Here is a 16,441-nt window from a genome sequence, read left to right on the forward strand (position 1 = left end):
GCCTTGGGCATCAGAACAGGTGTATCAACAACCATTTGGTGCTCAGAGGCGGATACTCCCGGCCCACCTGGGACTACCATGTCTCTGCTCTACATTACATGACCCCAGACTGGACTTTGTGGCACCTGGGTCTTTTCTCCTGTTTCTCGTGTCTTCGCTCACAGTCAGGTCTTTTCGCCTCTCCTCTGAATCTCTGCAAACACTGTTCCACCGTGTTTGGGGATCAGCTGCCTGTACTTGGAGGCATAGTGGGTTCGTGCCTGCCAGGCTGTTGGTAATAAATTAATCACATGCACATGCATAATTTCTTGCATAGGCATATGTATGTGTTTTTAATATACACTGACCAGAAGATAATTTTTCTTGGTTTTCGCTACAAAGTAAATGAGATGGTCTTGAGCAATTACTTCTGGATAATTGAGATTTACATATATATATATATATATGTTTGTATATGTATATGTGATATGTCAGCAAAGGTGAAAATTCAGGCACTGAAGCGTTATCTTCCAAATTGTACCCTGATTTTCTTCTGATGACGAGAGGCTAGCTCTTAAATGAGGCTAGGAAAGTATAATGTTTTAAAATCTTTGCAAGATTTCTGCCAGTGTGCCGGTTCTTGGCATTCTGGGAGGTATCAGGACAGTCTGGTCTAAACAATACAGCGTGTGTGCGTGGGCATAGTCTACTGGTGTGTCTCGTTGGGAGGCCTGCTGAAGCAAAGTGCCCCAGACCAGGCCGCTTGGCCAGCAGAAGCTGACTTCTCGTCTCTGAGACTCTGGTGCTGCGGAGCTGGCTCTTCCCCAGGCCTCTCGCTGGCTTGCAGACGGCCGTCTCACTCCCGTGTCCTCGCTGGCCGTGCTTCTGGGGGGCAGTGTGTGTGTCCTAATCTCCTCTTCTTATAGGGACACCAGTCACATAAGGCCACATAAGTCACATTAGGGCCACCCGAACGGTATTGTTTTTAACTTAATCAGCTCGTGAAGCTCTTCTCTCCAAATCTGGGCTTCCCAGGTGGCATTAGTGGTAAAGAACTTGCCTGCCAATGCAGGAGACATAAGAGATGCAGGTTCCATCCCTGGGTCAGGAAGATCCCCTGGAGAAGGGCATGGCAACCCACTCCAGTATTCTTGCCTGGGAATCCCACGGACAGAGGAGCCTGGTGAGCTACAGTCCACGGGGTCACAGAGAGTTGGACATGACTGAGTGACTTAGCTCATAGTCACATTCTAAGGAAGAGGGGTCAGGACCCCAGTGTGTTAATCTGGAGGTCACAAGTCCAACTAGCCCATAACGACTAGGTTTCTGGAGGCAGAGCGGCTCTTCACACCCGAGTTGATTTCAAATGTGAGCACTCACTTCTGGGTGGTCCCTCCTCCCTGGTAAGGTGCATCCTGGGCAGTCATTCCCACTGTGGGCTTCAGTTTTCAGCTGTGCTCCCCACTAGATGCGGACAACGACGGTGCTGTGGTCCTGGCTGGACACCCCTGCCCGCTGGCCTGTGCTGAGGCACCCCCTGCAGACGGGCCTCCTCCAGAAGCCTCCACTGGTCACCTGCCCCCTCCATCCTGCCCTGGGGGAAGGGGTGGTCCTGCTTCCCCAGCCCCACCCTCCAGCTCCATAGAGGGGATTCCCCCAAACCTGGGCCACTTCTGGGCTCAATGCAGAGGGCACCCTCTTCTCCCGGGGACCTCTGGGTGGTGGGCGGCGGCTGTGGCCGCAGAAGCATCTCTGACGGGGCCAGGGGAGGCGGGGCCCCATTTGCCCACCTGTTTGCAACAACAGGGGATCCCTGGCTGGAGGCTGCAGAGGCCCCTGCTGTCTGATCAGCAGCGCGCAGCCTCCCTCACAAGTGCAGGGAGAGTCAGGGCTTCACGTGTGCGGTCGGCCTACCGGAATCGCAGCACCTCCTCCCGCGTGGTGCCTGCTGCCCCGAGGAGCCTCGAGCTCAGGGACTTTCCACGCGGGGAGGCTACAGAACCAGCGCTCAGACCGGGCAGCTGGGGCTTGTATTTTCCTGTTATGATTTTGCAACTCACCGAAAATTGCCAGATTGCTTTCTCACATTCTTCCTAGAGTTGCATTTGCTAATACAATCCTTTTCCTGATGTTTTTAGGTAAATCAATAATAGAGCTAGCTAGCAGTAAGAGCTGTGTCTTTTCTATTCCCTTGTCTTTTAAATAGTTGTGTTTGTAGCTAGGTCTTCATTGCTGTGAGGGATTTTCTCTAGTTGTGGTGAGTAGGGGCTTCTCACTGCAGTGGCTTCACTTCTTATGGAGTGCAGGCTCCAAAGCAGAGGCTCAGCAGTTGTGGCAGAAGGGTTGAGTTGCTCTGCGGCATGTGTAGTCTTCCCAGATCAGGGACCGAACCCACGTCTCCTGCATTGGCAGGAAGATTCTCTACCACTGAGCCCCCAGGGAAGCCCTCTAATCCTTCGTTTATTTCTTTCTTGTATTAGAGTCCAGGTGGACCGTCCAGGAACACCAGCAGGGCGCTGTTGTCCTCAATGTCAGTCTGTCCTCGTGATGCAAGGCAGCTGCTATAGCTCCCTCCATCACATTTTTATTCCAGCTAACAGAAAAAAGGAGAGGGGGAAACAGGTAGCCTTTTATTTAATGACACAGTGTGAAAGTCATAGGAATCACTTCTCCCAACCTACTGGCCTTGATGTGGTCCTGTGATTCCAACAAGGGAAAGGAAGGCTGGAGAAATGTCTCCCATGAGTAGCCATGTGTCCACACACATGTAATAACAGTGAACACACTTATGTAATTGTGTCACGATGGACCATTACTCCGTGGGAGGGGAGAGGAGACGCTGGGGAAATGGATTTCAATGGAAAGAAGTACCATTTGCTTTAAAAAACAAGGGCAAAGTTTGTACGTGTTAAAGAAATGCTCAGCTGCAGTAAAAAGAGCACAGTGCAAGCTTGGTAACAGTCTCAGCTCAGCCTCTGAGAGGCGGGTCGGCCCGGGGCCCTCTGCCTACCCACGGCCTCCTCCCACACTTGCTGTGATGACCAGCATCCGGAGCCAGTCACTCTAAACCATCTGAGCACCACATCTGGGGGCTTCCCTGGTGGCTCAGATGGAAAAGGATCTGCCTGCAATGCAGGAGATGCAGGTTCTACCCCTGGGGCGGGAAGATCCCCTGGAGGAGGAAATGGCAACCCACTCAGTATTCTTGCCTGGAGAATCCCAGGGACAGAGGAGCCTGGAGGGCAGCCGTCTATGGGGTCCCCAAGAGCTGTGATAGTTTACGGTGAGCGGTGTCGGATTCGTGATCTCTGAAGAAGATTTAGCTTCAGGACCAGGCTTGGTCACTCAAAAGCCTTTGTGTAGCGGAGTTAAGTGTGAAAAGGGACAGAGAAAGGTTCTGACACATCAGAAGGGGGAAGGAGAGTGCCCCCTCGGTAGTCTTCAGTTCAGTCGCTCAGTCATGTCCGACTCTTTGCGACCCCAAGGACTGTAGCACGCCAGGCCTCCCTGTCCATCACCAACTCCCGGAGCTTGCTCAAACTCATGTCTACTGAGTTGGTGACGCCATCCAACCATCTGATCCCCTTCTCCTCCTGCCTTCAGCGAGGCCTTACATACTTTTATCAGACCCATTCCCACAACATACGTCTTAAGATCACAGGAGTAGATGAAAGGTTCTCTTAAGGAGAAACATGTCCTGGAGCAGGGTACATTGTTATATGATCCTTAGAACAGAGTTTAAGCTGAGCTGTTTCGTGTAATCATCAGCTCCGGGCGTAAAGAAAAGAATGTTTTATGTGATGAAGACTAAGGAATGTAGAAAAAAAAAATTGTCCCTTCTTCGTCCTTGAGAATTCTGGACCCCTCTCCCCTCCCCGAGGGCCCCAGATCTCTGTCTCCTCCTTGGCGACCCCGGACTGCTGCCTAGGGACTGATTCAGTTGGACACAATGACCGAACGCACACCACAATTTCAAGGGGCCTGACTTCTCAGGCGACTTGGGGGCGGACCTCTGGACGGGACGCGGCTGCCACCTGCTGGTCACAGTCTGCGCTTACGGGACGTCCAGGTGAGAGGCCCCAGCATCTCAGAGGGCAACCCCGCCCCATCTGCCCGCGAGGTCAATGGGGGACGGGCGGCCGCCCTGGAGATGCCTTCAGTGGTGGCCAGCAGCCTGGCCTTCTCAGGGAGCGGTCCTTGGCCGTCTTTCCAAGTCTGCACCCCGGGCCCAGGAAGCCTGGTGTGCGGTCGGCACTTGGGTCTCACACTTCTCTCCATGAACACTATGGTCCCACCGAAAAGGCCAGCTTTTCAAGGCTATGGTTTTTCCAGTGGTTATGTATGGATGTGAGAGTTGGACTATAAAGAAAGTTGAGTGCTGAAGAATGGATGCTTTTGAACTGTGGTGTTGGAGAAGACTCTTTGCAGTCCATCCTAAAGGAGATCAGTCCTGGGTGTTCATTGGAAGGACTGATGCTGAAGCTGAAACTCCAATACTGTGGCCACCTGATGCGAAGAACTGATTCATTTGAAAAGACCCTGATGCTGGGAAAGACTGAAGGCGGGAGGAGAAGGGGATGACAGAGGATGAGATGGTTGGATGGCATCACCGACTCGATGGACATGGGTTTGGGTGGACTCCTGGAGTTGGTGATGGACAGGGAGGCCTGGCGTGCTGCGGTCCTTGGGGCTGCAAAGAGTCGGACGTGACTAAACTGAATTGGAAATGCCAGCATTGCTGTTCCAATTTGTCTTGTCGGGAAGGTGCGAGTCTCAGCACCTCCCATTTGTCCCATGGGACCCAAGCTGAGTGTGGCAGCGGGCTCAGGGGCCGGGAGGAGCAGACGCAGAGCCCTCTGCATGGGAATCGTGATAAGCCTCCTGTTAAGTCAGAGCTGGGCTTCCTGCGCTCTCCCCTGGTGGCGTTCACACCCTGCACGCCCGCCCTGGGTGGGGAAGGAGTCTGCTGATGGTTTACAGCTGAAGCAGGGATGCTGCCAGATGCTTGCCAGGAACTCGGGTACCGAGGTTTCCACAGGCTGGTGACGGTTACCATGGTTACTAGAGCAGGGCCAGGAGGGGAGCGGCCCCCGTTGCCAGTGCCCAGGAAGGTCCTTCCCTCCTGCGGTCTGGTGTGAGTCGGCAAGGATGCTGGGAGACCTTCCTCCCCCATCAAAATCTGCAGGATGCCCCCTCCCGTCTCTCGCCCACGGAGGACGGCAGGGTCCCTTCGTCTGCCTCTCTGTTGATGAACCGGCTCTCTTCACCAGCTCTCCCCACACACTCCCCTTAAATGTCAGGTTGGGAATTTAACTTTCAAGTAACGCCATGGCTGAGTCCACAGTTTCCAGGGAATTTTGCTGCCTCATTTTTTCTGTTTTCTTCCTTTATCTTAACAGTGTCTGCCTTCATGTTGGCAGAAGTCACAGCCAGTGCGTTTTCCCTAGGCAGACAGCGCTTCAGATTTTATGATGCTGGTGTTTGGAATCAAACTAAATATTTTAGAGTAAATTAAAGCTCTAATTGCTTGCAGGCTTGTTATGATGCAGCAGGATTGGGGGGGGTGGTTCTTAGTAAATAAAAGTATGATAGCATCAGAGTTCTAGTAAAAATGAGATAAGTGAGTCATGAGAGAGTTCTAGAGTTTCCCCCACTCGACACTGAAATTCAAGTTAGAAACCAGAACGGTGTGCCTGCAACTCCCCCTGAGCTGAGCTCGCGGCTGCTTGGAGGAATTATTTCTGTAAAATACATTTATTTTCTCTAGTATGGTGAGTGTGTTCACATCCCGGGTTTCTGTTCAGGCTTAAAAAGAGGTGTTTTTTTTTTTTTTTTTTGCCTGTATTTTAAATTTGAAAATAATTGTTATAATTAAATATATTTGTTGAGTTTTAACTTGTAGTGCAAGGAGATCAACTCACACAATCCTAAAAGAAATCAACCCTGAATAGTCATTGGAAGGACTGATGCTGAAGCTGAAGCTCCAAAACTCTGGCCTCCTGACACAAAGAGCTGGCTCGTTAGAAAAGACCCCGATGCTGGGAAAGAGTGAAGGCAGAAGGAGAAGGGGGCAGCAAAGGATGAGGTAGCTGGATGGCATCATTAACTCAGTGGACACGGATCTGAGCAAATTCTGGGAGATAGTGGAATACAAAGGAGGCTTGTGTGCTGCAGTCCATGGGGTCAGGAAGAGTCTAACTCAACTGAGTGACTCAAAAACAACAGTAATGAGACTAACCAAGAGCTGCAGCTGAGACCTGGGGGCTGTGTTTCAGGCCGGTGTTGGACCGGGGTCGGGTGTGCTGAGACCTGGCTCCTTTTTTCTCACTGAGTGAAGAACTTGTCGTATGAGCACACAGCTGCTAGAGCGGTTTGGGCTTTTGTCCAGAGGTGGGAGACAAGCCCCCTGGGCTTGAGTCCCTTGGACTGCAAGGAGATCCAACCAGTCCATCCTAAAGGAGATCAGTCCTGGGTGTTCATTGGAAGGACTGATGCTGAAGCTGAAGCTCCAATACTTTGGCCACCTGATGTGAAGAGCTGACTCACTGGAAAAGACCCTGATGCTGGGGAAGATTGAAGGCGGGAGGAGAAGGGGACGACAGAGGATGAGATGGTTGGATGGCATCACTGACTCAATGGATATGAGTTTGAGTAAACTCCAGGGGCTGGTGATGGATAAGGAGGCCTGGCGTGCTGCAGTCCATGGGGTCGCAAAGAGTCGGACACGACTGAGTGACTGAACTGAACTGGAAAACAAATCTGTCCTCTGCGCTGAACCCCCATGTCTAACAAGGCTGTGTGAACACACAGCCTGATCTGATAGGAGCTGAATCTAACCAAGAAATGTTCAGTTTCGCGTCGAACGGAAACCAGATGCACGCGCTCTGGGGACTCCTGATTGTCCCTAATGCAGGCACGGGAAGATGGCAGAGCAAAGCCGGCGAGGGGGTGGCGTGTGTCGGGGAGAAGCGAGGACCTCAGAGGACAGGAGGGCACTGTGGATGGGGGGAACGGAGGCCCAGGTGAAGCTGACGCTCAGAGCGTGGAGGAGAGGTGCACCAGGAGACGGGGCCGGTGGAAATGGAAATAAAGCGCTAAGAGCAGAACTTCAGACGACCTGCCCTGACAGCCAAGCTGAAATCACTGCTGCGGGAACGGGAAGGGGAGAGCAAGAGGGGAGGAGAGCTCTCCTCTCCGAGGAGCAGGCAGGTGTGCACACGGGTGCAGGGATTCGTTTAAAGGGCCTGACTCCTACGCCCGCGGGCTGCAAGCTCCGGCAGGTTTCTGCCTTCAGGTCTGAGTGCAGGACGCCTCCTTCTCCCCGGGAAACCCAGGGATCTGCCTCTAAGGCCCCCTCCTGATCGGACAAGGCCCACCCTGTCAGGAAGGGTGAGGTAGCTCCTCTCCTCACAGGCAGCCGATGCAGACGCTGACCCGTCCAGAAAAGCCTCCACACAGTGCCTGGGTTAGGGTCTGGTGAGTCCCTGGGCACCAAGGTCTGGCCATGTAGACACAGACAAGTAACCATCATGGTGACCGAAGAAGGGAAACTGAAAAATGCGTTTGAAACTCAGTGAGGTGTAGGTGGGGCTTCCCAGGTGGTCTGTGCTTTAGGGTGATGGGTAGGTCAGTGAGCCTACTGCTCAGAGCTCAGTCGGCAAAGAATCTGCCTGCAATGTGGCAGGCCTGGGTTCGATCCCTGGGTCGGGAAGATCCCTGGAGAAGGAAATGGCAACCCACTCCAGTGTTCTTGCCTGGAGAGTCCCAGGGACAGAGGGGTCTGGGGGGCTGCTGTCTACGGTGTCGGACAGGACTGAGACACACGCAGCGGCAGGGAGGTGCAGACCGGAGTCCACGAAGGCGTAGCTGCTCGCAGGGACCAGGGGGGGCCACCTAGCGGCCGGGACGGACTGGCAGGGACGTCCACTCCAGGGCGGGGCTCCACCCCCACCAAGTCCTGCGGCGGGGGGTGTCTGTACCCAGGGCTGGCAGCTCTGCCAGTTTTCAAAACCTAGACTTTTAAAAATGAAGAGTCTTGGGTCTCCTTAACTACATATAGTATAAGGCAAATTAAAAATTACTTGTGAGTTAAACAGAAGCCTTCTGCGAGCAGAATGCAGCCTTCGGGCAGCTGTTAGAATTCTGAGGTGGACAAGGATTTAACCATCCAGACACAGCGGCAGCCTGGGGAGGCCCCTCCTGCACCTCTCGGTGGTCAGGCGGGTGCTGTGATGGTGCAGCGGACAGCCAGGAGGCCGGGTACGGGCCAGGCGGCCGGGGGCACGCCAGGTGGCCGGGTATGGGCCAGGTGGCTGGGAGCATGCCAGGAGGCCGTGCAGGGCTGTGCGGGGCCTCTGGGGTCAGGCCTGGTACCCTCTCCCGCTCCGTCTCCCACGCCCTGTGCAGCACACTCACATCTCTGTCCTCCGCCCTCTGAGCCTCACGCGGGATGAGGAGTGCCCTAGAGCATGGTCTCCACTCTGCTCTCCGCTACAGGCTGAAGAGGTAAAGTGAGTCACAGGACAAAGACTGGCGCGTTAAGCTACCTGTCCCGTTTGAATGTGAGCGTGGAAACCATCTGTGCCGCTTGTCCAGGGGCTGGACTGACGGAGAGAAGCTCCCATCAAGTCCCGGACGGCCCAGCCTGGGGCGGGGCGTGCCCGGGGAGGCGGCGGGGCGGGTGAACTCGGGGTGTCAGCCTGGGAACCACGCGGGGGCGGGGGAGGGTGTGAAAAGGGCCGGCGCCTCCGCGCTGCCCGGTCTCCTGTTTTCTGACCGCAGTCGGCAGACGGCTGCTCGGCAGGGCTGCACTGAAGACCCCAGGCGTCCCATGTGCACGGGTTAGGACGTGGTCCTGGGGGGCTGGCCGCCCTCCCAGCCGTCCTTCCAGTGAACGGTCATCAGCCTTTCTGGATGGAGATGTGGGCCCCACCTGGTGATGGGTTCGAGTTTCCCTGACAGAAGGGCAGCAGGGCTGAGCCTCCAGCTGAGGCCGGAGCGCTCCTGGGGATGGCATCCCATCCCACCTTGACTCAGGCTCCCGGGGGTCCCATGCCTGAGGCTGGGCATGGGGGGCTCTAGGCTCTGCACCCAGAAGTGGCTTCTCCGACCACCCTCAGGACACGTGTCTTCTGGCCAACGGTTCCAGTGAAAAAGAGGCTTAGGCATGGAAGCTGTCTGAGATCTCGGTGGAGCACAGAGCAGGGTGGCCGCAGAACGAACCCGCTGCGGGCCTGGTTCTCACTTTCTTCTCCGTCTCTGAAGTCATCAAGTGTTTCCTGATTTTCAAAGAAACATTTCTCCACCTCACATCCCTTGGGATGGCTACTATAAACACGAAGAAGCGAACAAGCAAAACCAGAAAATGACAAGGTCTGGGAAGGAGGTGGAGCAATTGGAACCCTCGCGCATGGCAGGAATGTGAGATGGGGCCGGCAGTGTGGATATAGTGTGGGGAATCCTCAGACAACTAGAGCTGGAGTCACAGGGCCCAGCGTTGCTCTGCTGGGACGGCCTCTACCCATTTAAAAAAGATCCCTATTAAACAGTGAATAAAGTGAATTTTTAACTTTAGATCAGGTTGGTTTGTGTATGTATTTATTCCACAGATTTATTAAGCCTCTACTGTGTGCCAAGCCTCGTGCAAGGAGCCTCCAGGGTGGGGAGCGCAGACGGGAGGTCCACGGAGGCCTCTGGGCCAGGGTGAGCCAGGTGGCAGGCAGGGGGCGGTGGGCAGGGAGGGACCCCCAGGATAGAGTCTGGAGCGTCCCAGGCCAGAACCTGCACCTGCAGGACATGTGACCCAGGCCGGCGCAGGGGGTGCTAGACTCTGGAAAGGGGAAGGAGAAGGTGGCCGGGATTTTCAAAGAGCAGCGGCGTGATCTGAGCAGAGAAAGAAATACATCTCTCGTACGGAAATCTGGGTCAGAGCTGAGGCAGGGCTGAGATTTGCAAGGTGCGCAGCGAGGCTGGAGACCCACCGCGTTGCAGGAAGTGAGTCACGGGAGAAGAGAAACCAAAACCTGCTTCTGGCAGCAGGATGATTGCGGTTCCGATGGCCGTCGTGTGCTGTCTGCTCACACTTTCATTCTGAGTCATTTCCTTACTCGGAGAAGATCATCTGGAGAAGACAACCTCCGTGCTCCGTGTCTTTAAAGAAGAGGCCTGTCCACGTGCAGAGCTGGCGTCCTACGGGAGAGGCAGGACCAGGCGGCCAAAACATCCTCAGAGATGCCTGGTGGATCCTGAACCTTCCACACACACAAAAGTTCATCCCGTTTCACAGGATCCTTAGAAAACATGCAGAAAGGAATCGCTGGAAGGAAAGAATAGCAATAAAGCTTTGATGTAGCAGAGCTGCCAGACAGCCGGCTCAGGAGGCTGTGCTGAGGGCGTGTAGGTGAAATGCTGAGTCCCCAGAGGGACCACAGGCTTGTGGGGACGTACACAGAGACCGCTGATTGAGCGGGTCACGTGGAAGCGGCCAGGCAGCACCTGCTGTACGCTGTGTCATGAGCCGGGTTCTGTGCCCACAGTTTCGTGGATTGTTTCAGCCACACGGTCGCCCCGTGTGGCCTGTTTCTCCTGCCCCCATTTGACAGGAGAGGAGAGTTCAGAGCAGCTGGATGAACTGTCCCAGGTCACAAGGCAAGGAAGCGATGGAGAAGCATGCTGACACAGGGGCCCGGGGCATGGCCGCTGACCCCCGGACTCTCAGCCTGTCTGCACGGCGTCAGAACTGATGCTGTTGCTCAGCCGCATCCGACTCTTTACAGCCTTGTGGGCTGTAGCCCACCAGGCTCCTCTGTCCATGGGATTCTCCAGAAAGAACACTAGAGTGGGCCGCCATTGCCTTCTCCAGGGGATCTTCCCCACCCAGGGATCAAACCCGACTCTCCTACATCTTCTGCATTGGCAGGCAGATTCTTTACCCTGGAACCACCTGGGAAACCCAACAGAATTCATGAGGGGACTTCAATCTCACCCATGCCTCCCAGACCAACTGAGTCAGAACCCCCAGGGTGAGCTGAGGCATCCAGGTTTCAAAAGTTCCTGGACTGATCCCCCAGCAAGTCCAGGAGACTGTCATCAGGACCCTGAGAGGCAGTAGTTCTGTGATGAGACCTCCCCATTTTGCCCCCCGAGTGTGGGCAGAGCCGCTGGCCACAGCACTGTGGAGGGAGCCTGGCAAGACGGCTTGTGGGAAGCAGTCAGTGCCCAGGGTGGGCCAGCAAGCCTGTCCAGATGGTCAGGTGGGCTGGCTTTGCCCACCCCCACCCCAAGTGTACCTGACGTCTGGACGGCTGTGTGTTTTCAGGGTGTGGATTTACCTGCGTAGAGGCAGAGATGTCATCAGCACGAGGATGGTTAAGAAACATCTCCTGAGCAGATCACTGGGTTATCAATAAGGCTTATGGGGAACTTAGCATAATATGGGAAAGGCTTATATTGAATGTTAGTTTCTTTAAGTTCAGTTCAGTCGCTCATTTGTGTCTGACTCTGCAACCCCAGGAACTGCAGCAAGCCAGGCTCCCCTGTTTCTTTAAAGCAGCATTTAGCATTGTATGTGCAGTAAGATCAAAGGAAGAAAAATGAAGACAATTCTTTTCTTTGAGATGGAAGAAACACAGTTTAGAATGGCCACATCAGAGAATTTTATTCATTGGCATCACACCTCATCGGGTCCTATTCCCCTTCTAAGTCCTTTGAAATTCTGTTCACTCGGGAGGAACTGAACTCCGAGAAGAGAGCGCAGTGTTGCTGGGGGACCCACATTCCCCGTGTTAGTACTGGCGGCCTGCCTCCTTCAGGGCACAGTGGGAAGGTCATGCCCACATTTCAAGTCTGGTTCTGGCAAGGAGCCTACGTGGGAGGCACACAGATCCTGGAGGGGAGGTAGCTTTGCCATTTCCCGTTGCCTAATTCCAGCAGTTTTAACCTTAAATACCTTCATAGAGCACCTTCTGGGCAAAGCAGAAGTCTCTCCATGGGGGCGGTACAGGTGAAGGTCATGTGAGGCCCCAGTGTGGGCTGCAAGGGACCCAGTGATACAGGCAGATCCCGGGACCCGGTGCTCCGAGCGGACCCCGGGATCCAGAGCTACAGGCAGACCCCAGGCCCCTTCTAAGCATCTTAGAGTCTCTCTGGGGTGGCACCACCGCCTTGAACAGAGGATGGGAGATGAGGCAGATAAGAAGGTGATGCTCTAAGTCCTCTGTCAGCAGCATGGGCTGCAAACCTGGGACATCATCTAAGAGTCAGAGGAGAAGAGGCAGCCGCTGTTAGTGTCCAGGGGCTCTGCCCACCTTCTCTGCCGTGGCCTTGTGCCCGGCCGGTCCCCAGCAGCCTTGCTCAGGACTTCCGCGTTGCGGGCATTGGGTGGAAAGCACGCTCTCACACCGAGTGCTCCTCCCGGGAGGCTCAGAGCACAGCGGTTGTTTTAGAGCAGGGGAAGCAGACGGAGTTTCAGAAGCATGTAGCCATTCAAACCTTAAAGAGTTCTACAAGCACTTCTGAGAAGTTTAGTGAGAAAGCACGCCTAATAATAAAGGTAGGCACTGACCGTGCTGTCTTGGGTGTGACCTATAATTTACGCAAGTGGAGCTCAAGTTTATCAAGCAGAGCTGAGCACGGGACGCTTACAGCCGGCGGAACCTGGTTTCAGACCCGAAGCCCCACTTCCCCACATCGGTGACCACAGTCTGCACAGTAGGTGCAAAAGAGCAGAGACCTCTTTGCATTTACAAACCAGCATAGGAAGTTAAAGTGATTTGCCAACGCCGAACCGTCAGAACCACACGAGGCATGCCGCCTTCCTCCTCCTCCCCCTCCATCACCGGACACAGAGCATCTTTTCTCAGCAACGAGCATGGGGCCATAATCGAGCAGTTCAGCGTGCCCCGTGATTGTGTCAAGGAGGCTCCGCTGGCTTGGTTTTGAGTAGTGGCTCCGTGAGGCTCTGTCACTGGAGGAAATCGCAGTGAACAGCGTGGGCAGGACGCTTGCTGGCGCGGTGTGAAATGTGTAGTGCCGAATCCTGACTTCCCATCCTGCTTGCTCGGCCCCGGGAGAGTCGTCCTGGAGACAGGGAAGGGCGGGCGGTCCTCAGGAGTCCGAGTCTCTGAGGTCCCAGCCCGGGGCCTCTGCGTGCAGCCTGCGGGCCCGCAGGGTGAGGGTGTAGAAGAGCTTGCGGTAGGAGTGCCGGAAGGCCGGGCTGGAGAAGCAGTAGACCACGGGATTCAGCACACCCTGCATGTAGGTGAGGCTGCCGGTCACATCAGCCGCGTGCACCGCGGCGGTCAGGAGCCCGCAGCTGCGCGCCCCCCGGGAGGCGGCCAGCAGGACGCGGGCCACGAAGCAGGGCAGAAAGCACAGTGCGAACAGCACGCCCACCGCGCCCACCAGCGCCCGTGCCCGCCGCAGCTTGGGCTGCTTGTCCGGCTCCCGCAGCCGCTTCCGCAGGGTCCTGAGGATGCCCGCGCTGCAGAACAGGATGAGGCCGAAGGGCAGGATGAACTGGACGAAGAAAAGCGCCTCCTGCCAGAGGTGGCGGAAGGAGGACTCTTCCCGGGGCTCGGAGCTGGGGCACTCCGCCTCCGAGAGGAAGGCGCTCTGGTGGGTGAGCCCGGCCATGAGCAGCCAGACCAGGCCTGAGATGCCCCAGGCCGCCCGCAGCGACAGCGCGTTGACCCTGAGCCTGGAGTGGACCACCCGCAGGTAGCGGTCCAGGGTGACGGCGGTGAGGAAGGCCAGGCCCGCCCCGCGGCACAGGGCCCGCAGGAAGAGCAGCGCTTGGCAGGGCGCATGCCCCGGGTCCCAGTGCTTGTGACTCAGGTAGAAGGCGGCGTGGAAGGGCAGGCAGGCGGCCAGCAGGAGGTCCGCCAGCACCAGGTTGAGCAGGTAGACGGCGTAGGGCTTCCACACCTTCAGACGGAAGAAGAAGGTCCAGAGCGCCACGGCGTTGCCCAGTGTGCCCAGCCCGCACTCCAGCAGCAGCAGCGAGGCCGTGGCCACCTCCGCCGCCTGGCTGTGCGCCGAGCAGTTCGGTGGCAGCATGTCGCGCGTCCCCGCCATCCGTCTGTCCGTCTGTCCAGGGAGCCGAGGCTTCGGGAGTGGAAGGCAGGGATGGAGCCCGAGGCTGTGCTGGTTCCCACAGGGAACACACTGACAGCATCCGGATGAAGTCAGAGACAAAGTAAAATTTGTTTGGGGAAAGAGGATCAGGAGCAGAGGGGAAAAAACCCTTGCAGTTTTGTTTTGCCCTGAAAAAGGGGAAATTGTGTTTCACTTCCCGTTGTCCAGTGTTAAATCGAGTGCTTTATCCTGAGGGTCTGTGTGTGGCCCCAGAGGGGCTTGGGAAGTTCAGGAAGACTTTATAAAGTTAAGATAATGAAGGGAACAGATTGTTCTCGAGTCTGTGCTGTTTTCCGCCAGTCAGACCCGGTGCTGCGATCCCCGAGAAGAGGACGTGGACGACCCGGTCATTTGACAGTTGCCCACTTTCACTTGTCCTTTTATTTCATCAGAACTGGTCTTCTGTTGAGGAGAAGATCCTACCCTACCCTCCCACACTCCCCACGTGGGGACCCGCACCCCTGGGGGTGGGAAAGCCCCCCTCAACGGGCTTGGAAAGCAGAGTAAAACCGATGATGGGTCTGGACACACAGGCTCCACCAGCATGTCTGGTCCACGAGCCCAGGGATGCGCTCTGTGCGCTGGTGATGAAACAGTGCCTGAGGCATAAGCAGAGTCAAAGACCAAATCCTGATGAAGCCGTCATTCCGACCCATCCTGACCCTAACTCACTGGGTCTTGGCCCTGATTCTCCCTGCTTCGGTTTAGCCTGAGTTTTTTTTTTTTTTTCTTTTTTGACTTCATGACATGGAGGATCTTAGTTCTCTGACCAGGGCTTGAATCTGTGCCCCCTGCAACGGCAGTTCTTACCGCTGTACCACTAGGAAGTCCCTGTTCAGCCTGGTTTGCACTTTGGAGTCAAATAGGGTTTAGTTCTATCCGGCTTCTCCACTCAGCAGCCCTGCGGGGTGCATATGAGGATGTCAGCGTGCAGGGTCCCCGTGTCTGAGACACTCTTAGGCGCACGGCGCTGTGCGCCATTATCTGGGGCTTCACGGGTGCCAGACGTGTGAGCTGCAGTCGTCATTAACCTCTATCCGATGCTTAGACTTTCAGCAAAACTCTTCTCTCCCAACGTCGTGGTACAATTCCACACCTGACTTCAGTTCCATGTGCTTCGACGCCTTCGTTTCTGAGACCTAAGCTTCAGGAGGCTTTCCAACGTGAGGATTACTAGCTGCCGTATGTTTGCCGTGTTTCAGGCACCATCCCGTGCTCACCTGTGTTACTGCAATGAACTGAGTGGCACGAGGAGCAGGAGGCACAGGCCTAAGCTCTGCGCCGTGGACGACGGCGTGGCGGCTCGGAGAGGGGAGGTCGCTCGCTCCAGGTTGCAGGGCGGTGAGTGGCAGGAGCCGGGTCCTCCCAGCCCCGCCTGTCCCAGAGCCCGCGTCCCGACCACTCTGCCCACGGCTTCCACGCCTCACACCTGCGTGCGTGGAAAGTCCAGGTCCCAGCAAGCCCGCCACGGCCTTTGATTTGCATGACTTTTCAGGCAATTTGACTAGTGTTCCTTCTTGCTTTACCAGGTTTTCCTTTTCAGCTGGACCACCAGCCCACACATTCTTCCATCTCTGCATCATGCAGGTTCGCCTGCCTCTTATTTCCTAAGAAGATGCATTTGGAGAGTTGTCTAAGCTTTTGCAATTGCAGAAGCATCCTGCCTGGTACCTGTTGTGACGCCTCCAGGGACACGAGAGGATGCGTTCGTTCCAGCTGAGGGTTGGTTGGAGACCACCAGCTCGTCTCCAGGGATGCTGTGGCTCATGGTGACGCCCAGGAAAGCTGGCACTTACTCAACTGCTCAGGGACAGAAGTCACACAAATGCAGGAAAGAAATGGATTAAATCATTTCAACTCATTGAAAACTTGGAGAGACCTTAAAAGCTACTATCCCTTAACAGAATATTCACAGTATACCAAAAACTTTCTAAATTGTAAATATTCTAGCTCAATAGGTAACATAAACATTAATACTTATGTATTTTCCCTTTAAATATAAAAGGAAAATACTTATATATTTTAATATATAATTATTTATATAATATATAAATAATTATATGTTTCCTTTTACATATAAAAAAATCAAAGTTATAGAGTTAAAAAAATTCTGCTTCTTTTTCTCAGCATACTGGTGTGTTCTCCTTACTTCTGGAAGATGGTATTGTCCTTTAAGAAGTTTGTTGTGATCTGCACAGTCAAAGGCTTTGGTGTAGGCAATAAAGCAGAAATAGATGTTTTGCTGGAACTCTCTTGTTTTATCTATGATCCAACTGATGTTGGCAATTTGATCCCTGGTTCCTCTACCTTTTCTAAATCCAGCTTGAAT

General features: G+C 54.8%; 2 protein-coding genes across 2 annotated transcripts in view; one reads left to right on the forward strand and one right to left on the reverse strand.

Moving 5' to 3' along the window:
- Positions 1–11,609: 11,609 nt before the first annotated feature.
- Positions 11,610–15,997, reverse strand: GPR31 (G protein-coupled receptor 31). The gene has a single exon (XM_061130140.1). It carries the CDS (start codon positions 14,050–14,052, stop codon positions 13,084–13,086), a length of 969 nt encoding a protein of 322 aa, XP_060986123.1. The 5' UTR covers positions 14,053–15,997; the 3' UTR covers positions 11,610–13,083.
- The window catches only part of TCP10L (t-complex 10 like), a 31,584-nt gene continuing 29,770 nt past the window's right edge, over positions 14,628–16,441 (forward strand). The window contains exons 1-2 of the mRNA XM_061130240.1: positions 14,628–14,696; positions 15,315–15,453. Coding sequence (XP_060986223.1) covers positions 14,628–14,696; positions 15,315–15,453 — 208 coding nt within the window. The remainder of the gene's footprint in view (positions 14,697–15,314; positions 15,454–16,441) is intronic.

Source organism: Dama dama, chromosome 26 (assembly GCF_033118175.1).
Source record: "Dama dama isolate Ldn47 chromosome 26, ASM3311817v1, whole genome shotgun sequence".
In the NCBI taxonomy this organism is placed as follows: Eukaryota; Metazoa; Chordata; class Mammalia; order Artiodactyla; family Cervidae; genus Dama; species Dama dama.

Coding starts and splice junctions, on each gene's coding strand:
- GPR31 (XM_061130140.1), bottom strand. CDS start 14,052: ATGGCGGGGACGCGCGACATGCTGCCACCGAACTGCTCGGCGCACAGC.